The sequence below is a fragment of the Arvicanthis niloticus genome, chromosome X (genome assembly GCF_011762505.2).
Source record: "Arvicanthis niloticus isolate mArvNil1 chromosome X, mArvNil1.pat.X, whole genome shotgun sequence".
Taxonomy (NCBI): domain Eukaryota; kingdom Metazoa; phylum Chordata; class Mammalia; order Rodentia; family Muridae; genus Arvicanthis; species Arvicanthis niloticus.
The window spans coordinates 27,990,705-28,014,264 of NC_047679.1; the positions used below are offsets into that span (position 1 = coordinate 27,990,705).

Sequence of the window (23,560 nt, forward strand, 5' to 3'; positions counted from 1 at the left end):
AAAAAATTAAAAATATATAGGAGATGATAAAAAGGATTGATTTGCTTTGGTCTGTGCTCTTTTCAAACCTGTAAGAAAGGAATTTAAAATCACCATGTCATTTGACAGAAAAATTTATGTTCAAAAGGCATGAGTTACCTTGGAAAATACATAATACAAAATGAAAAATACTGTGAATAGAAAGAAGAACTTGATAATGACACAAATTCAAAATGTGGGATACTGATTTTCAGGTGACATGAATTTAAATAGGATTTACTAAACATTAAGCTGAACTATCAGTCTAGCAAAATATATTAATATTTTACATTATTTCCAGGACTTCAACCACACTTAGTTCACTGCTTAATAAAATATGTAATTTTATCACTGTTTTAAAAAATTATTAATTTACTTGTAGACATCACTATTTCAGAGGGTTCCGCAGAAGTCTTATTAGATGAAGAACTTCTCATCAGTGATCTTAAAGAAGCTGAAGATGTAGAAGAAACAACTGGAATACTTTTTTCCTGTTAAAAAAAAATGATATGAAGAATACAGTTATATACAGGTATATGCTTTCAAATGCATTAAAAAGTATTTCACATTAAATTTCAAAATCAATTTTTCTTACCATTAAAATATTAATATTACTGCTTTAGATTAACAGGGTTTTATGTTTATCATAATATATTTACAAGTATTTCACACTCATTTTTATAAAATTTAGATAGTTTAAATAGAAATAACAGTATTTTAAAAACAAGATGACACTATTTTCTTCCAGGTAGTAAGCATTCATTCAAACAAAAGTTATGCTGATATCCTACTGAGATACTACATGTGTAAGATGATATTGCTGAGATTTTTGCCTTTATGTTTAGTATGCACATTATGCAGACATTATATATTTGAATTTTTTAAAATTCCATTTTTAAAATCTCTGCATTTTAATTCAAGAATTTAACCTATTAATGTTCACTATAATTATTACTATACTTGGGTCTGAGCAAACCATTTTATTATGTGCTTTCTGATTGTTTATTTTATTCTTTTTGGTTTGTTATTCTACTTATCCTATCTTTTGAGGGGTTATTTGAATAATTAAAATCCATTATATACACTTCGTAATTTTTACATTAGACTAGAGATTCATTTAACTTTCCATAGTTTACACATAAAAAGTCATAATGTACCATTCTACATAAAATGTTGAAATTTATATAGATCCTTATCCTTCATACTCGGGCTTAATGTAAATAGTTTATACATTTTTATCTACAATATAAACTTAACAATAATAACATGTATTTCCTTGCCCTAATTTATCCCTCGCTCTTTTCTTCCCGAGCAATCATATATGTTAAAAAAATTTCAACTTAGTCTTTCTCAGTTTAAATTGTCTCAGTTTTTCACATTAGATTCTATTTCATTCTCCAAGACATTTATTCTTTATTCTTGCATCACTAGCCAATATTAGTTAAGTTTGTTTAGTGACAATTTTACTTTACATACTACTCCTGCTTGACCTCCCCCAACTCCAGCTCCCCTCTCTGCCATATGTTAGTTCCTGCCTTGACTGGTTTTGATGATGTACAGTGGTACAGAAGTGTAAGTTATTCATAAGTTGCGTTTGTTTCATGAAAATAGAAAACCTAACTAAGACAAAAAGAACATTATACATTTAATATCCTAAAAAAACAACAAAAAACACCTCAGCACAGTCTTAGTAAATTGCTAAACTGAATTTTAAAATACTCTGATATGGAGACTTACAATACAAATTAGCAAGAAATATGACTAACCTTTTTTCCAGACTTTCCACCTCTTTTCTTTGGTAGGACAATTTTAATAGTAATGCCCTTCTTAGTGGACGAAGTATCTCCAGTAGACTTAGTTTGTCCTGATTTCTTTCTGGTCTTTGGTACTGGTTGCACAACACTTGTTTTTCGTGGAGACTTCCTTGAAGATTGAGCCCCTTTGGAGGTAGAAGTCTTTGGTTGTTCAGAGGAAGAAGGTAGTGTTGTCTCTGTACTACTCACACTAAGAGCTGAGAAAAGAGCTTAGCAATGAAAGTTAAAGAAAATGATATAGTAAAAACATCATCTTATGACTGATTATCTTTAAAACTTCCAAAATCCATGAAAATTATTTTAAACAAGATCTAAACTAGCAAAATTAGAGTTAAAAAAGAATCAAAAAGTTCTACTTTAAAAATCTGTATTTTCCTAAACTAAAATGTCTAAAAGAAATCAACAAGTTTCTTGAAATATTTAATCAAAGTTAAATCAATATAAAGCAAATATAATTTAAATAGATTCATAACCCATAATGAGATAGTAGCAATAACTAAAAATCTATCAACTAAAATCAGCCCAGGGACAGATGGATTCAGCATAGAATTCTATCAGATGTCCAAAGAAGAATTAATGACAATAGTCCTCAAAGTATTCTGTAAAAAAGAAATTTCTAAAATTTACTTACAAGGCCATCCATACTCTGGATATCAAAACCATACAAAGACCCCCCCCAAAAAAAATCATAGACCAATATCCATTATGAATATAGATGTATAAAATCTCAATAAAATATTCCAAACTAAATTCTAGAACACAGCAGAGACAAAGATGGAGCAGAGTCTGAGAGAATGGCCAACCAAGAAGTGGTCCAACTTGAGACTCATCCAATGGGCAAGCACTCATTGGCACAGAATAAGACTTTTTGAGAAGGACCCAGGAGGTCATACATAAAAATGAAAATTAATAAATGGGACCCCATGAAGCTAAGGAGCTTCTGTATAGCAAAGGACACAAAGGAGCAAAACAGACCAGACAATGTAAAGAAACTTATTACCAACTGTTTATGTGACAGAGAGATAGCATATCTAGTATATACAGAAACTAAAAAAAAACTAAACACCAAGAAAACAATTACCCATTTTTTTAAAAAAAGAACAATATAGAACAGAATGAAGTTCTCAAAACAAATGAAACACAAATGGCTGCGAAACACTTTGAAAATTATCAATATTTATACACACAAAGAAAACACATAAAATCCGACCTTACCCTATCCAGAATGGCCAATATTAATAATACAAATGACAGCTTTTGCTGGCAAGGATGTGAGGTAAGGAGAATACTCACCCATTGCTGGTGGAAGTAAAAACTTGTAAGGCCACTATGTAAATCAGTATGGTGGTTCTTCAGAAAGATAAAAATCAATCTACCTCAAGCTCTAGCTATACCACTCTTGGATATATACTCAAAGGACTCTACATCCTACTACAGAGATCCCTTCAAACCCATGTTCAGTACTGCTCTAGTCATAGTAATTAGAAATTGATAAAAGCTTAGATTTTTATCAAATGATGAATGGATAATGAAAATGTGACATATTTACACAATAGAATATTATTCAACTGTTAAGAAAAATGAAATTGTAAAATTCATATGTACAGTGTTGAAGTTAGAAAAACAAATCATTCAAAGTTAGGTAATACAGACTCAGAATGAAATACATTACATACATTATATTTTATGTTCTAGATAAGTTACTTTTAGAATACCACAAAGGTTGGGAAGGTAGAGGGACCAGCAGAAAGGATAGGATCTTCCAAGGAAAGTAAAACAGAATATAGTGTTATAAAGGGGAAAATAGAACAGCACAATTAAAGGGGGTTAGAGATGAAAGGGAAAAACAAAGGGGGTAAATGACAGAAAAAATAATACAAGAAAAGCTTCTTTAAAAAGGCAAATAGAAACCTACTACAATAAAAGTTTCCTGAAATAAGGACAATAAACCATCTGGACAACACAAGCTACCAAAATCCAACTTAGTACCAACAAAATAAAACAAACAAAAAAGGGTTACCACTTTTCAAGTGTTGGCCAAAGGCGTCCAACAGATCCCACATATAATACTACAGGGAATTGTCAATGTTACTTGTTTCCTTCTAGAACTTGAGGGAAAGAATCTCAAAATTAGTTTTGATTTGCTAAACACACCACATGTTATGTCAAGGAACGTGCAAAAAAACCTGTTATACAAATGGAAGCTTCATTTCAAGTGGCAATGTCTTAGAGTATGAAAAGATGCTATACACACTACCAGAGAAGAAAAGTGACCACAATCTCAACAAGCTACAAACTGAGCAAGCTACAATAACTACCTGCTTGCAAGATATACCCACTATCATAGTAGTGGCATAATTGGGGGGTGTAAATCAAACAATCTCTGGGTTCCATATGATGGAACCCAAAATTAATATTGGTATTGAGGCAAAGTACCTGTGACAAGATAGGTCAAATGTCCTAGGTAAAATCCTACTAGCATCATTCTGGTAAGTAGACACAGTATATAAAATGATATGTAATGAATGGCATACTTCTATTGCTTACTAATGATCTATAATCATTGTTTGTGACTTACTTAGCCCTTCTCAGAGAATCTTCTTGCAGTGGTAATTAGCAAAGAGACTTACAACTTGATCACTTGCAGAAAGTGAGAGACTCTGGAGTGTTCAATCATAAATGAGATATCTGTATCATTCCCATGACCTCAAAATATACTTATCTATGTGGAAAATCAAACAGAAAGATTCTAACCAGAGGTAGAAAAGGAGTTTGATGAATGAGTATTTTTAAGAAACAACAGAGAAGTACACTTGCAAACTAACAAAGAAAATTACATGACGCACAAGACCTACACAAGGTCAAGCCAGACAAAAATCCCAGCATAGGTGAGGTAAAGTAGATACAAAGCCCAAGCCCTTAGCTAAGAATCTATATTCAAAATTGATAGCTTCTGTTAAAGCAAAAACAGTTTTCTTCAATAGACTGACATGGTGCATATCAACCACACTCTATGGCAGGGCCAATGTTCAATAGTATGTAAACGTAAATTAGGCACCTTTAAAATTTTCTTTTTGTTAAGAAAGAAAAGGAACATGATATCCTATACACATAAAGATAAATAAAGACAATGAAAGAGTTGGAGGAGAAAACACAGTAAGATCAAAACATAAGTTATAAATTTTTAACAATAAATAAAATCGTTAAAAAATAAAACATTAAGCAAAAATGCCAGTCAAAATGAAATTTTAGGTACAGCAACTTTTCATAATAAGGAAACAATTTAATTCTCTAAAAAGACGAATTTATTAAAATAGCCAACAAATTTGAGTTAGAACAGAGAAATTTTTATCAGTTTATCACTGTGCTACATTTTGTATTTGTTTTCTTAAAACAAAAAACCCTGTTATTTCTGAAAACCATATGCTATTATTCAATGGTGAGGAATCATCTTGAAAATCAATATAAGAAAACAAAGCAAAGCAATCACCTGGCATTGCTTCTTCATCTGCTAAAAACTGGGCTTGGTCTTTCCGATGTTTGGTGACTCTTTTGCCCTTGGGTTTTTTCTCAGCTTTGTTGAGTTATGAAATGAAAAAAATTATGTACATTTAAAGCTAGAATATACTATCTTCCATTATACATGCTAAATAATGTTGCAATATACTCTTGAAAGGGCTCACGTTATGCTTACGTGATGTGTAACAATGTGCAGGATGGTGTGATAGCTGTAAAAATGCAGTAGTAGCATGTTATATACCTCAGCAGTAACCAAAGATATATTTTCTTGGACATAGAATCCACTCAACATGAGTGAAACCATGTCTGGTATTGACAACCCAGTTTAAAATTTTGTGTTATGGAAGTGATAGTTATTGGAGGACTACCTGCAACCACTAAATTAACTAAAGAAGGATAGGCCATAACAACAATCTATGAAAATTGTCTTTATACAGATAATTATAGTCTTTACTCCTTATCTAGAACACTTGGCACAGACAGGGACCATTAGGATAAACTACAACCAATCAAAACGGGGAGTGGTGGAAAAGAATCAGCATGGATATAACTAAAGAACACTCTTTCACATATGTTAAGGCTCAGAGAACACTCACCAGAAAGAGAGAGAAAGCCTGTAAAAAGCCAGAAGGTGAAGGACTTTGCTCTAAAAATGTGTCTCTTCGTAATATCAGGAGAAACACATATAAAATCTCATCAACATCATTGCCCAAACATAAGCTAAACAAGAAGGATACTAATCCATATACAAACTGGACAAAGAAATGCTCATAAGGCCTTAACTCCACACAAAGGACTACACAAAACTGAAGAAAGATGGGAAAGGAAGATGGGATACACAAGGAAGAGGACAACAATTCACTGGTGTAATAAAACTACCCCATGTAAACATACATATGTACAGGTACATTTATACAGACTGAAAAGTTATATTTAGGACTTTATATGTCCATATATATTCTTGAATGCAAGCAGTGGCAATTAGTGACAAAAGAGCATACACTTTGGCAAAAAGATGGAGGGATATATACAAGGTTTGAGGGAGGAAAAGTAGGAAGAATGGTTTAAATTACATTATAATCTCAAAAAACACTTTTCTCTTTTAAAACATGAAATAAAAAGGATGAACTTATACTAAGAGTCAAATTTGACTTAGCACGGTGAAAAATTCCATTAATTTATCATTTTGCTACTTTCTGTATTTGTTTTCCTAGAAAAAAATGAGTATTTCCATCAGAAAACATTACACCATTTTTCAATCGACAAAAATCATTTCATAAAGTAATATGGAAAAACAAAGTGAGGCAATCACCTGGACCTGCTGCTCCAAAGTGAAATGGTATGGCTTGGTCTTTCCAAGGCTTGGTGACTCTTTTGCCCTTGGGTTTTTCCTCAGCTTTGTACAGGTATGAAATGGGAAAAAGTATGTATATTTATAGCTGGAATATACCATACTTTGATATGTATGATGAACAGTGAAGGATTCTAATACAGCATAGTCATAGAAAAGTTCCCAATTTGCTCTGGTGAGATGTACAAATGGCAACCAAGGCATGGTATATCTTAGGACGAAGTAGTGGCACACCTACCTTGACAGTAACCAACTGCTCTTTATTTCGATTTACGACCCATTCAACAAGAGGGACAGCATACCCGGTACTGAAAACCCAGTTACAACTCTATATAGGGACGTTATAGGTTTGGAGGAAAATCTACAACCACTAATTTACTAAATCAGCATAATCCCTAACATACATCTATAAACATTGTCTTTATACCCAAAGGTAACTGGGGTTTTTACTCTTCAGTGGAAAAACATCTGATTGCCAAAGACAGGGATGATTACTATAAAAGATAACCAAGAAAAACAATGATGGAGCACAACCAGAATGGAAACATCAACAGAACACTCCTGTACATAATGAAAGACTACACTGCCTCAGGAAAATAAATTGCCTAGGATCATAAGAACCCAAGAGTCTGGAATGAACACGCGCGCACACACACACACACACACACACACACAGATACACACATATACTCCTATAGACTGATCAGGTTACAGTTAAGAATATATTTGTACATAGATATTCTTAAATACAAGCATTAAATGTGCCATAAATTTGGTGAAGAGGGGGAAAATGAGAAGGTTTGAAAAAAAAGAAAGGATACTGTGAAAACCTAAAATTAATTTACAATCAGAAAACAATTGAATTCTCAAAGAATATTATAAACAGTTAAATTTGACTAAGCAAAGCCAAAATTCAAACAATTTGTGATTCAGCTGCTTCTTGCTTTTGTTTTCCTAAAAAAAAGAGAGAGAGACTTTCCACCAGAAAATATTACACTATTATTTAACATACAGTAAATAAATACTGAATAATATAAATTAATAAACAAAAAGAACAAAACAATCACCTGGGGTTGCTCCTGGATCTGCAAAATGTCTGGGTCGGTCAGTCCAAAGTGTGGTGACCGTTTTGCCCTTGCGTTTTTTCTCAGCTTTATTGAAGTATGAAATGAAAAACAAAAATTATTCACATGTAAAGCTAGAACACTTTGTGTAATCTACTATGCTTTCTCAACAATTAAGCTTATATACTACTATGCAATTCTCTAATAAAGCCTCGTCATAACACGCTATCACCATGCTCACGTGACTTGTCACAATGCCCATCATTTACACCTTACTTGGAGGGAGAACATACCAGCTACTGGAAACACAACTAATAACACTGTATTTGTAATATCATGGTTACTGAAGAATCTACAACCCCTAATTTACTATATCAGCATAATCTCTAAAAACAATGTATAAACACTATCCTTATACCCAAAGATAACTGTCATCTTCACTGTTCACCGAGAAAACTTTTCTTTGCTACAGACAGAGATGATTGCAGGAAACCACAACCAATCAAAGCAGAGAGTGGTGTATGTCAATCAGAATGCATATATCTACAAAACATTACTCCACCTAAACTAAGGCACAGAGACCAATGCTCATGAGGTGGAAGAGAGATTAGAAAGAATCAGAGTGTCAGGGGGTGTGTTTTAAGATTGAGTCTCCTAGTACTATCAAGAGCAACACATAAAATCTCACTAACACCACTACCCAAAAATGTGACCTGAACAAATGACAACAATATATATACACACTACACAGAGAAAAGCATATGAGGTCTCAACCCTACAAAAAGAACTGCATAAAATGGAGGAGATCTGGGAAAGGAAGAGGAGGGAATACACAGGGAAAGATGCACTAACTCAGGGTAAGGTGCCATAAACCCTGGAAAAATAGCACACAAATACACACACATGCACGTGCGTACACACAGACAAACACTCATACACCAATAAACAGACTTAACATTTTATAGGTAAGAATATATATGCATATAGGTATTTTTAAATGCAAACACAAACTGTGAGAAGAGAGCATCTGAATTTGGAGGAGAGAGGGAGGGGATCAATGGGTAACATTAGAAGAAAGAAAGGATGAAACTAAATCATAATAAAAAAAATCTAAGTCTTCAATACCACGAATTTATTATAAAAAAAAATTGACTCAGCACAGTCAAATTTCAAACAATTTACCATTAAGTTGCTTTCTGCAAAGGTTTTCTTAAAATAAAATTTCTTGTGGAAAACACTGCACTATTATTCAACACACAGCAAATAAATTATGAATAATATAGACTGAGGAACACCTGGGGCTGTTCCTTGAACTGCAAAAAATCTTGGTTGGTCAGTCCAAGGTGTAGTAACTATTTTGCCCATGCATATCTCCACAGCTTTATTGGGGTATAAAATGAAAAACAAAAATTAATTCACATACAAATCTAGAATAAATATATATGTATATGTGTGTAAATAAATGTTCTCATATAAAATGAACAAGTTATAGTTAAAATATATAACTATATATTAATAAAATGAAGCACAAATGACTTTAGGACACAGGAGGAGGAAGTCATAAATGAGAGGTATTATAAAAAGGAAATAATACAAAAGAAAATTAAAAGTAAATCAAAATTAAAATGGAATCTACTCTCCAATAGGATGAAATTAGAAGACACAATTTTGACCTAGCAAAATTAAGATTTCTATTAATTTATAATTATGCTGCTTCGAGCTTTTGTTTCCTTAAAAAACAGATATTTACCTACTAAAAACATTGAACTAATATTATACTTAAAACAAAAATATTATGAATAATATAGATTAACAAACAAAAGAACAGAGTAATCACCTGGTGATGCTCCTGGACCTGAAAAGAGACTAGGTTGGCCAGTCCAAGGTGTGGTGACTGTTTTGCCCTTGCGTTTTTTCTCAGCTTTATTGAGGTATGAAATAAAAAAAAATAACTTACATGTGAAGCTAGAACACTTTGTTTAATCCTCTATGCCTTTACAATGATAAAGATTATACACTATTCTGCACATATTCTAATAAAGCCTTGTCATAATGTAGGATATCACAATGCTCATGTGATGTCTCCCGGTGCCCATCATTTACAATTTACTTGGAAATAGAGCATGTCTGTTACTGGAAACACAGCTAATAACACTGTGCTTATAACGACATGGCTACTAAGGAAGATCTGCAACCTCTATATTGGCACAATCTCTAAAAACAATGTATAAACACCATCCTTATACTGAACATTACCATATTATTTACTGTTCATCCAAAAACATTAGGCTGCAGAACACAGAAGAGATTGCAGGAAAGCCCAACCAATCAAAGCTGAGAGTGATGTGGACCAATCAAAATGGATAGATCTATAGAACATTACTGCATCTAAGGTAAAACTCAGAGAACACTGCCCAAGAGGTGACAAAGATTGATAAAGAGTCAGAGAGTCAGAAAGTCTGCTCTAAGACTGGATCTCCTAGTAATATCCAGAGCAACACAAAAAATACCACAAACAACACTAACAAAATGTGAGGGGAACAAAAATGACAGCAATATATATATACACTAGACAGAGATAAATGCATGCGAGGCCTCACCCATACACAAAAGACTATAGAACTGAGGAAAGCCAGGAAAGCAACAGGTGGGAATACCCAGGGAAAACACACTGACTCATGATAAGGTCTTGACAAAAAAGACAGAAAACAAACATATAAACACACACATACACACACACACACACACACACCTGTATATATACATATATGTATGGGTGTGTGCATGTGTGTGTATGTGTGCTTATACAGACTGAACAGGTTACAAGTAAGAATATCTATGTATACAGATATTCTTAAATGCCAGCATGAACTGTAAGAAAATGGCCATGAATATGGAGGAAAAAAAGGAGGAAATCAATGAGACATTTTAGAGGCAAGAAAGGATAGGAAGAATAGTTAAAATTAAGTCATAATCAGTAAATAATATAATTCACCAATAGGATGAACTTATTGTTAGAGAAAAATCTGACTAACACACTTAAAATTCCTAAGAATCTACCATTGTGCTTCTCCTTGGATTTGTTTTCTTAGAAAAAAGTACTTTCCATCTGAAAATATTGTGCTCTTATTCAATCTACATAAAATATACTGTGAATAAAATAGGTATATTAAAAACAGAACAAAGCAATTACCTGGGGCTGCTCCTTGATCTGCAAAGAGACTGGGTTGGCCAGCCCAAGGAGTGGTGACTGTTTTGCCCTTGCGTTTTTTCTCAGCTTTATTGAGAGATAAAATGCAGAACAAAAATTATTCATATGTAAAGATAGATCACATTGTTTAATCCACTATGCTTTCCCAATAATTAAGCTTAAATACTACTCTGCACATGTTTTAATAAAGCCTTGTCACAATATGCTATCAACAAGCTCACGTGATATATCACAGTGCCCATCCTTTACAATTTACTTGGAATTAAGAATTGGCTCAACAAGAAGGAATGCATGCCTGCTACTGGAAACACAGTAATGACTCTGTGCTTGTAATGTCATGGTTTCTGAAGAAGGACCTGCAACCCCTAATTTACTGTATCAGCATAATCTCTAAAAATGTATAAACACTGTCCTTATACTGAAAGGTAACCATAGTCTTTACTTTTCATCCAGAAAACCTTAGGCTACAACACACAGAGAAGATTGCAGGAAAGCCGAACCAATCAAAGCTGAGAGTGGTATGGACAAATCAAAATGGATATATCTACAGAACATTACTGCATCTAAGGTAAAACTCAGAGAACACTGCCCAAGAGGTGACAAGGATTGAAAAAGAGTCAGAGAGTCAGAAAGTCTGCTCTAAGACTGGATCTCTCAGAAATATTCAGAGCAACACATAAAATACCACAAATACCACTAGGAAAATGTGACCTCAACAAAATGACATATATATATATATATATATATATACATACACACACACACACACATACACTAGACAGAGATAAATGCATGTGAGACCTCACCCATACACAAAAGACTATAAAACTGAGGAAAGCCAGGAAAGCAATGGGTGGGAATACCCAGAAAAAACACACTGACTTATGATAAGGTCTTGACAAACAAAGACAGAAAAACAAACACATAAACACAGACACAAAAAATACACACTTGTGTATATACATATATGTATCTGTGTGTGTGCTTATACAGACTGAACAGTTTATAGGTAAAAGTATCTATGTACACAGATATTCTTAAATGCCAGCATGAACTGTAAGAAAATGGCCATGAATATGAAGGAAAAAAAGGAGGGGATCAATGAGACATTTTGGAAGCAAGAAATAATAGGAAGAACAGTTAAAATTAAGTCATAATCAGTAAATAATCTAATTCCCCAATAGGATGGATGAACTTATTGTAAGAGAAAAATCTGACTTAGCACAGTGAAAATTCCTAACAGTCTACCAATGTGCTTCTTCTTGGATTTGTTTTCTTAGAAAATGTACTTTCCATCTGAAAATATTGTACTCTTATTCAATCTACATAAAATATACAGTCAATAAAATAGATACATTAAAAATAGAACAAAGCAATTACCTGGGGCTGCTCCTTGATCTGCAAAGAGACTGGGTTGGCCAGCCCAAGGAGTGGTGACTGTTTTGCCCTTGCGTTTTTTCTCAGCTTTATTGAGAGATAAAATGCAGAACAAAAACTTATTCATATGTAAAGATAGATCACACTGTTTAATCCACTATGCTTTCTCAATAATTAAGCTTATATTCTACTGTGCACATGTTCTAATAAAGCCTTGTCATAATATGCTATCACCATGCTCACATGATATATCACAGTGCCCATCATTTACACTTTACTTGGAATTAAGACTTGGCTCGGGTTTCTTCCTTTCTGGGCCAGAGCACTGAGCAGATCTTGGGTGGCAGCTCTGCCCCCAATCTCTAAGAACCCAGAGGAAGCGGGGATCCCAGGTGCTCTAACTTGGGTAATATCCTGTCTGAGCCTGACCACTGAGCAGATTTTGGGCCCCAGCGCTTACCCCAGTAGTTACACCCACCCCACAAAGTTCTGATACAACCAAGATAATAGGAAAGACAGGCTCCAATCGGGGACAGGGCAGGTAGTACTAAGGAGATACAGATGGAAAAAGGCAAGCACAAGAACATAAGCATCAGTAACCCAGGGTACTTGGCATCATTAACACCTAGTTCTCCCACATGAGAAAGTCCTGAATTTCCCATATCACTAGGAAAGCAAGATTCAGATTTAAAATCACTTCTAATGATGATGATAGAGGACTTCAAGAATTTGAGGAGAACACAGGTAAACAGGTAGAAGCCCTTAAAGTGGAAACACAAAAATTCCTTAAAGAATTACAAGAGAACGCAAACAAACAACTGAAGGAATTGAACAAAACCATCCAGGACATAAAAACTGAAGTAGAAACAATCAAGAAATCACAAAAAGTGTCTATCCTGGAGATAGAAAACCTAGGAAAGAAATCAGGTGTCATAGACACAAGCATCAACAACAGAATACAAGAGATAGACGAGAGACCCGCAGGTGCAGAAGATATCATAGAAAATATTGACACAACTGTCAAAAAAAATGCAAAAAGTTCTTAACACAAAACATCCAGGAAATTCAGGACACAATGAGAAGAACAAACCCAGGTATAGATGAGAGTGAAGATTCCCAACTTAAAGGGCCAATAAATATCTTCAACAAAATTATAGACGAAAACTTCCCTAACCTAAAGAACGAGATGCCCATAAACATACAAGAAGCCTATAGAATGCTAAATAGCCTAGACCAGAAAAGAAATACCTCCCGTCACATAATAAAACACCAAGTGCACAAAACAAAGAAAGAATATCAAATGCAGTAAGGGAAAAAGGCCAAGTAACATATAAAGGCAGACCTATCAGAATTACACCAGACTTCTCACCAGATACTATAAAAGCTAGAAGATGCTGGACAGATGTCATACAGACCCTAAGAGAACACAAATGCCAGCCCAGGCTACTATACCCAGCAAAACTCTCAATTACCATAGATGGAGAAACCAAGATATCCCATGACAAAACCAAATTTACACAATATCTTTCCACAAACCCAGCATAAAAATGGATAATAGCAGGAAACCTCCAATACAGGGAGTGAATTATACCATAGAAAGAGCAAGAAAGTAACCCTCTTCCAAAAAATCCAAAAGAAGATAACCACACAAAGATAACTTCACCTCTAATAACAAAAATAACAAGAGACAACAATCACTGTTCCTTGATATCTCTTAACATCAATGGACTCAATTCCCAAATTAAAAGACATACACTAATGGACTGGATACATAAATGGGAACCAGCATTTTGCTGCATACAGGAAACCCACCTTAGTACAAAGACAGACTCTACCTTAGAATAAAAGGCTGGAAAACAATTTTTCAAGCAAATGGTCCTAAGAAACAAGCTGAAGTAGCCATTATAAAATCTTAAGACCGAGAACACAAAAGGAGGGACTCATGGCTCCACCTGTATAGGTAGTTGAGGGTGGCCTTGCCAGGCATCAGTGGAAGTGGACAGGCTTGGTACCTGAAAGTTTGGATTCCCTAGTGTTGGGGAATTTCAAGAACATGGAGGTGGGAATGAGAGGATGGTAGGAGCACACCCTCATATTAATTGGAGAAGAATAAGGGGCTAGGCATCAGTGGAAGTGGAGGGACTTGGTGCCTGAAAGTTTGGATTCCCTAGTGTTGAGGAATTTGAGAGCAGGGAGGTGAAAATGGGAGGATGGTGGGAGCACACCTTTATAGAAACGCCCAGAATTATATGGATTAGACATGATAAAGGCAGGCAGCCAGAAGACTAGATTCCAGAATTCAAACAAACAATTATCTTGATATTAAAATTTGTTTTGAGAATTGTATATTGCAGAATACATAGCCTTGGTGTATCTACTCATCAGGCAAGCTGAGCACCCCTGCTGGAACCTCTGATGTCCTGGAATTCCAGCCGGATGCAGTGAAGACAGTATCAGAGGCTTATCAATTTATTCTTCTCCCAACCCCGCTTCTAATATCTCAACACCCATAATCAGCTTGAAAAAGTTAATGAAGAGTTGGTGCCCCTATTCCCTGGGCTTGAGGACTGAGATGGTTAATATTGGGCTGTCTTTCTAGGGAAAAGTAATGGGTTTGGTGGAAGAGGGAAGATTAGCTAGGATTTATTGCATAGCCATAACTTACTGGTAGAAATATGTATAATTGTTATTAAAATGAAGTTATAATTTCTTAAATGGTACAAAATTTACTTTGATTTCAAATTTAAGGTTTTTATTGGTACAAGCTTCTTATTAATATAAAAATGAGATGAATATTGTTACTATCCTAGGTGTTATGCCTGTATAACATATTTAGAAATACAAGGCCTAGGATCTAGTCCTTCTTTAACTTTTTTAACTTATTTGAGATGGTTAGCCTGTGAGTTAAGGGCCTATAGCAAATTCATGGCTTTGAGTTTATTGTTAGGGAGTTTTCTGTATTTTATTTAGAAATAGCTGAGTGGAGTTAACAGACAACAGTCCAGATTGCCTTACATGGATAGTTATTTTTCAAAACATCAGAAATTCACAGAACTGACGTTACAAACATTTCTGTATTAATGTTCATTTTGATTAGAGACCTGCCTGCTCCTGACAGCTTCCTGTCTTGGATTCTAAGAAGAAATTGAGCATTTTTGGAGTTATTCCAATTGTGATGAGACAGCCACTAGGCAAGAATTGCCTCTTTCCATCTATAGACAAAATACTGTCCAGAAAAGGACACACTTGCAGAATAGTCGACTGATTATATCTGCCTAGACAGCGTAATCAGCCCTTAATAATTTTGCAGCACTAAGGTCTATCAGATGATCCTGGGCCAGAAGGCAGAAGAACAGATGCTCCAACGTTTTGTAGTAGAGGGAGTGTCCAGGTGTTCAGAGGTCTCTATAAATTGGCTAAGTTTTAGGTGATGAGAAAGAAAGGGGGGGCAGTCATAAAAGGCAGATGTTCACATGTCTCTGCCAGTCAAAGATATTTGAGATATCTAGATTGGGTATTAGGTTAGTCTTCTGATTGATATTGAGCATTACCAAACTTATAAAGACTTTGGTTGACATTAAAAAAAATGTATAACAGCAAAAAGGAGAAGAAGGTATGGGACAGGGGTTTTCAAGGGAGGGGAAATGGGGAAAGGGGATGGCATCAGAAATGTAAATAAATAATATCCAATAAAAAATAAATAAAAAAAGACTTGGCTCAACAAGAAGGAATTTATGCCTTCCACTGGAAACACAGTAATGACTCTGTGCTTGTAATGTCATAGTTTCTGAAGAAGAACCTAAAACCCCTTATTTACTGTATCAGCATAATCTCTAAAAAATATGTAAACACTGTCCTTATACTGAAAGACAACTGTCATCTTTACTATTCTTCCAGAAAACCTTAGGCTACAACACACAGAGAAGATTGCAGGAAAGCCGAGAGTGGTGTGGACCAATCAAAATGGATATATCTACAGAACATTACTGCATCTAAGGTAAAACTCAGAGAACACTGCCCAAGAAGTAACAAAGATTGAAAGAGTCAGAGAGTCAGAAAGTCTGCTCTAAGACTGGATCTCCTAGTAATATTCAGAGCAACACATAAAATACTATAAACACTACTAGCAAAATGTGAGGTGAACAAAAATAACAGCAATATATATACACACTAGACAGAGATAAATGCATGTGAGGCCTTAAACCTACACAAAAGACTATAAAACTGAGGAAAGCCAGGAAAGCAACAGGTGGGAATACCCAGGGAAAACACACTTACCCATGGCAAGGTCTTGACAAACAAAGACAGAAAAACAAACACATAAATACACACACAAATACAGACTTGTGTATCTATCTATCTATCTATCTGTCTGTCTGTCTGTCTGTCTGTCTGTATGTATGTATGTATGTATGTATCTGTGTGTGGGTGCTTATACAGACTGAAAAGGTTATAGGTAAGAGTATCAATGTACACAGATATTCTTAAATGCCAGCATGAACTGTAAGAAAATGGCCATGAATATGGAGGAAAAAAAGGAGGGGATCAATGAGACATTTTGGAAGCAAGAAATAATAGGAAGAACAGTTAAAATTAAGTCATAATCAGTAAATAGTCTAATTCCCCAATTGGATGAACTTATTGTGAGAGAAAAATCTGACTGAGCACAGTGAAAATTCCTAAGAATCTACCATTGTGCTTCTTCTTGAATTTGTTTTCTTAGAAAAAGTACTTTCCATCTGAAAATATTGTACTCTTATTCAATCTACATAAAATATACAGTCAATAAAATAGATATATTAAAAACAGAACAAAGCAATTACCTGGGGCTACTCCTTGATCTGCAAAGAGACTGGGTTGGCCAGCCCAAGGAGTGGTGACTGTTTTGCCCTTGCGTTTTTTCTCAGCTTTATTGAGGGATAAAATGCAGAACAAAAATCATTCATATGTAAAGACAGATCACATTGTTTAATCCACTATGATTTTCCAATAATTAAGCTTATATACTACTCTACACATGTTCTAATAAAGCCTTGTCACAATATGCTATCACCATTCTCACGTGATATATCACAGTGCCCATCATTTACACTTTACTTGGAATTAAGAATTGGCTCAACAGAAGGAATGCATACCTGCTACTGGAAACACAGCTAATGTCTCTGTGCTTGTAATGTCAGGGTTTCTGAAGAAGAACCTGCAACCCCTTATTTACTGTATCAGCATAATCTCTAAAAAATATTGTATAAACACTGTACTTATATTGAAAGACAACCATAATCTTTACTATTCACCCAAAAAAAAACTTAGGCTGCAACACACAGAGAAGATTGCAGGAAAGCCCAAACAATCAAAGCTGAGAGTGGTGTGGACCAATCAAAATGGATATATCTGCAGAACATTACTGCATGTAAGGTAAAACTCAGGGAACACTGCTCAAGACGTGACAAAGTTTGAAAAAGTCACCAGTGTCAGGGAGTTTGTTCTAATACTGTGTCTCTGAGTAATACCCAGAGCAACATAAAATACCATGAACACCAGTCCAAAAATATGAAGTGAAAAAATCACGGCAATACATATACAAACTATACAGAAAAAAAAATCTTATGAACCCTCCAACCTACTCAAAATCTCTATAAATGTAAGAAAGTCTGGGAAAGGGAGAGGTGGGAATCCTCATGATAGGACACACCAATTCACTTTCAGGTACTGCAAATGCAGCTTTAAAAAACACACATATGTAGAGAGAAGTAGGGGACATATTAGATGTTTTTTAAGGATGAAAGATAAGGAAAAATGTTGAAATTAAATCATATCCAGAACACAATTTAATTCTTCAAAAGGATGAACTCATTATATTAAGAGACAATTTCTACCAGTTTATCACTGTGCTGTTTCTTGAATTTGTTTTCTTAGAAAATAGCCTTTCCACCCAAAAAATTACACTATTTTTCAATACACAGCAAATATATTGTATAATATAGACTAATTAATGTGTGAAGCAATCACCTGGGGCGGCTCCTTGATCTACAAAAAGTCTGGGTTGGTCAGTCCAAGGTGTGGTGACTGTTTTGACCTTGCGTTTTTTCTCAGCTTGATTGAGGTATGATATGAAAAACAAAAATTTTCCAGGTGTAAAGCTAGAACATTATACGTTTAATCCACTATGCTTTCCAAATAATAAAGCTTATAATAGTATACATATGCTCTAATAAAATAGGGTACCATCTTTCTCATATGTTTATAATAATGCCATTCATGGCATAGTAACTCTAATGATATAGTAGTGGCATGTACAAACTGGCGTTTCTCAACAACCCTTCACTTGGATTTGAGAATTGGCTCAATAAGATGGAGAGCATGCCTGATACTGGAACACAGCTAATAACTCTGTGACTGTAACATGATAGGTACTACAGAAGAATCTAGAACCCCTGATTCACTAAACCAGTATGATCCCTAAGTAAGAACAATCTATAAACAGTGTCTTTATATACAAAGATAACTGTAGTCTTTATTCTTCATCAATAAAATTTTTATTTGCAACAGAGACCACTGCAGGAAATCCTAACAAATCAAAGCTGAGTGCAGTATATCCCAATCAGAATGGATATAAACACACACACAAACACCACACACACACACACACACACACACACACCACACACACACACGTTGGGGCGGCCAAAAAATGTCACGGCCCAAGCAAAATGTTGAGGCCCGGGACAACCCACGTTTGGGCTGCCACTATATCCCAGCCAAGCTGCCGCTCCGCTCCACAGGTCGGGGTTCAGCAAGAGCGAGAGTGAGGATGGACTCGAAGAATGCAGACCAGACAGAGTGTAATTCAATTCCGTTTATTCTTCAGTCTAAGTCCTAAGTCTTGAGTTCCTAGTGCCTAGTCCCTAGCTCTAGTCCCTCCAAGTTCCAAGTTACTTCTTCCAAGTTCTCTTACAAGTGCCTGCTACCTGTCTTCTCTCTGCTGTGTCTGGTTCTCTGTTCTGTTCTGTCTCTGCCTTTTATATGTCTCACTTCTAAGCCATGCCTTTTGGTCACACCTTTAATCACGCCCTTAGGTCTTGTCTCTAAATCTTATCTCTAAATTACACTCTTAAGTCACACACCTTTAATCTCACGCACCTTTAATCTCAAGCTACCTAAACCAAGATTATCGGAATGTTCTCAGCTGTTGTAGGCTATTGTAATCCAAGTCACATGTCAGGGTATATGGCTCGAGATGGCTGCAAAGCTGATAGCCGCTTTCTGCTAAAAGTCGGCCCCCAACACACACACACACACACACACACACACACACACACACACACACACACACAATTTTGAATGTTAGAAATAAAACTGAGAGAGAAAAGAGGCTATTAATTTGATGTACCAAAGTAGGGACAAATTCAAGATTTGGTAAAAGACATGGGTAAGGGGACACGTTGAAATTAAATTATAATCTCACATAAAAGAGAATTTTCTCTTTTATAATATGAAAAAAATATATAATCAAAAAACAGTCTAAATTTCTACCTGTTTCTTTTGATAAGGGGATTGAGAGGTCATTTATTCTGGAGACAATTTGACTGACAGTGAAATGGGGTGGGGCACGTCTCTATAGGTCAAAGATGCTATCTGGTGATATATTTAGCTTTGAGGTTGATAGGGTCTGTTAAGTTTTCAGATTCTACAAGGTTTCTATCTATTAGTCACAAGATGTTAGTTCAGAAAGGAGTTAGCAAGGAATGACTAGCATCCTAGAATTAGCCCAAACAGGGTTATTATTCTTTGGATCATTAACATTCACATCTCTTCCCAGCACTAAAGTTCTAATCAAAAAATCAGTATCTGTAGATAAAGTTTCTTTCCAGAAATTACCACTCATAGTACAGATCATAATAATTATCAAACTAACAAAATTTAAATATAGATAATTTATAAATAAAAATTCAAGTTTGAGGGGACATTATCACATATAACCTGAAACAAATGTCTAGCCATTCTTTATATTATATTACCCCTGTAATATTCTAATAAAGTTCCATCCCAGAGATGACCAAATAAAGCTATGCAAGCACACTATCTGCCTTTCAAAACAATCATTGTCAAGTAGAAATTCGTACTGCATGTGGTTTAATTTACCATGTCTGTTGTCACTCTAAGTTTTGACAATTTAACAAGTGTACCTTTTGCTCTTTTTGAAAAATTTATCATCACTTTGGGTCAATATGTACCTTCCTTATCTAGTCATCATTTCTCCATGATATTGTTTACAGTATCAGTTTCAACATCATTTATATATACCTTGATTTTTAGATAATTTCTCTCTGTCTAAACTCAGATCTTAGACTGGCCCCATGTGTGATTATACAAAACAACATCCAAACATAAAATGGATTGTAACTTATATGAATGCTTTAAAATGGCCCCTTGGTATCAAAATGTACAGATTAAAATTAGTGATCCATATCCCCATTTTTTATTTAAAAGAGATTTTCAGCTTCTTTTGCCCAAATAACCCCTGATACAGCTTTCTTTCTAGATAGTTTCTTTCTGTTTCTTGTGATTTATTATACTTTTTTCTTAAAGTGAAAACTGGTTTTGCCAAATACACCATTATTCAATATACAGCAAACATATCTGGAACAACAATATAAAAAAAAAAGCAATCACCTGGTGCTGCTCCTTGATCTGCAAACAGTCTGGGCTGGTCAGTCCAAGGTGTGGTGACTGTTTTGCCCTTCTGTTTTTTCTCAGCTTGTTGAGGCATGAAATAAAAAACAAAAATTATTCACATGTAAAGATTGAACACTGTAAGTTTAATCCACCATGCTTTTCAAATAAGAAAGCTTATAATATTATACATATGCTTTAATAGAGCCCTGTCATAAAACAGGCTACCACCATGCTCACATGAGATATAATACTGTCATCATGGTATGGTTACTCTAAGGAAGCAACTGTGGCATGCACACCTTGATAGGGGGAATGTGATAGGGGGAATATGATAGGGGGAATGTGAAGAAAAAAACAGAAAATGGAATAACATTTGAAATGTAAATAAATAAAATATCCAAGAAAGAAAGAAAAAAAGACTTGGCTCAACAGGAAAAAAGAGCATGTATGGCACCAGGAACTAAGCTAATAACTCTGTACGTGTAAGGTGATGGTTACTGGAGAAGAATCTACAACTAATTCACTATACCCACATACCCTAAAAACAATCTACAAACACTGTCCTAATAACCAAAGACTACTATAGTCTTTATTCTTCATCCAGAAAAGTTTTGTTTGCAACAGATACGATTGAAACAAAATCACAACTAATCAAAACAGAGAGTGGTGGAGCACAATCAGAATGGCTATATCTACAGAACACTCCTGTACCTAAGGTATAGCTTATTGAAAAGTACTCAAGAGGTGGCAGAAAGATTGGAAAAAGCCAGAGGGGAAGGGAATTTGCTCTCAGATGGTGTCTCCTAATAATATCAAGACAAAAACATATAATCCCACCAAAACACTGACCAAATGTGAAATGAACAGTGACACCAATATATACACTCTGTAGACAGAGTAAAGTCTGTGAGGCTTATACTCTACACAAAGAACTTTATAAAACTGAGGAAAGCTGAGACAGGGAGAGGTGGCAATAACCAGGGAAAAGCACACCGTTTCATGGTCAGATGCCAAAAAATCCAACCATAATAACACACATGCATACATATACTCGTATAAAGACTGATCAGGTTATAGTTAATATATAGATAGATAGATATTCTTAAAAGCAAGCACAAACTGTGAGAAGAGAGCCATGAATCTGGCAAAGAGAGGGAGCAGAAATAAGGGAGATTTTAGAAGAAGAAAATGATACAAAAGAAGGTTGAAATTTTTTTTTTTCCCCACGAGATGACGCGGGAGACGGACACAATCGGGATAGACAGACTGACTGACTGACAGGCAGACAGCGGGACTCGAACCGGCGCACCAAGAGACGGCGCGCCCTCTGCGGGCGGGAGCCTTAAGGGCCGAGCCACCAGCGGTTCGCTGAAGGTTGAAATTTAATCATAACAAGAATGCATTCTAATTCCCAAAAGGATGAAATTAATATACCAAGAGAAAATTTTTGACCTAGCCCAGTGAAAATTTCTACCAATTTAACTTTGTGCAGCTTCTAGCTTTTGCGTTCTTAGAAAAGAGATGTTCTCTTGTGAAAACATTACACTATTAGTTAACAAACAACAATTATATTGTGAATAATATAGATTAATGAACAAAAAGAACAAAGCAATTACCTGGGGCTGCTCCTTGATCTGCAACGAGACTGGGTTGGTCAGTCCAAGGAGTGGTGACTGTTTTGCCCTTGCGTTTTTTCTCAGCTTTATTGAGGTAGAAAATGCAGAACAAATATTATTTACATGTAAAGCTAGAACACATTGTTTAATCCACTATGCTTTCCAAATAATACTACTACTCTGCACATGCTCTAATAAAGCCTTGTCATAATGTAAGCTATCACCATGCTGACATGATATATCACACTGGCGATCATTTACACTCTACTTGAAATTAAGACTCAGCTCAATAAGAGGTAGAGCATGCCTGCTACTGGAAACACAGCTAATGACCCTGTACTTGTAATGCCATGGTTTCTAAAGAAGAAAATGCAACCCCTAATTTACTGCATCAGCATAATCTCTAAAAACAATGCATAAAAATGTGTCCATCTATTGATAACTTTAGTCTCTACTGTTCACCCAGAAGACTTTTCTTTGTAACAGATATGATTGGAGAAAACTGCAACCAATCATAGCAGGGAGTGGTGAAGCCTAATTAGAACGCATATATCTACAGAACATTCCTGCCAAAAGGTAAGGCCTCAAGGAACATTGCTCAAGTGGTGACAAAGATTGGAAAGAATCAGAGAGTCTGCTCTAAGACTGAGTCTCCTAGTAATATCAAGAGCAACACATAAAATCCCACCTACATTACGGTCCAAATGTGAGCTGAGCAAAAATAAACCAATATGTATACAACTGGACAGAGAATAGCCCACAAAGCTTCAATACTACATAAAGAACTATATAAAACCGAGGAAAAGTGGAAAAGGGAGTGGTAGGAATAGTCCAGCAAAAAACACACTGTACACTGTTTGTCAAAAGAAGCGAGCCATAAAAACATGCATGCAGGTATTATTATACAGATAGAA

The 23,560-nt window shown here is 35.2% G+C and overlaps 1 protein-coding gene and 1 long non-coding RNA gene across 2 annotated transcripts in view; both read right to left on the bottom strand.

Moving 5' to 3' along the window:
- The window catches only part of Scml2 (Scm polycomb group protein like 2), a 34,430-nt gene extending 17,794 nt beyond the window's left edge, over positions 1-16,636 (bottom strand). Inside the window, exons 1-8 of the mRNA XM_076918584.1 lie at positions 16,633-16,636; positions 12,358-12,441; positions 10,960-11,043; positions 9,604-9,687; positions 7,770-7,853; positions 5,323-5,406; positions 1,785-2,041; positions 395-509 (exon numbers count right to left, since the gene is read on the bottom strand). Coding sequence (XP_076774699.1) covers positions 395-509; positions 1,785-2,041; positions 5,323-5,406; positions 7,770-7,853; positions 9,604-9,687; positions 10,960-11,043; positions 12,358-12,441; positions 16,633-16,636 — 796 coding nt within the window. The remainder of the gene's footprint in view (positions 1-394; positions 510-1,784; positions 2,042-5,322; positions 5,407-7,769; positions 7,854-9,603; positions 9,688-10,959; positions 11,044-12,357; positions 12,442-16,632) is intronic.
- Positions 16,637-17,177: 541 nt separating this feature from the next.
- Positions 17,178-22,732, bottom strand: LOC143435446 (uncharacterized). Its single transcript, XR_013105766.1, has 4 exons — positions 22,647-22,732; positions 21,028-21,111; positions 18,364-18,447; positions 17,178-17,261 (listed from the first exon to the last, which is right to left on the bottom strand). It is a non-coding gene; the product is annotated as an uncharacterized LOC143435446 (long non-coding RNA).
- Positions 22,733-23,560: the final 828 nt, after the last annotated feature.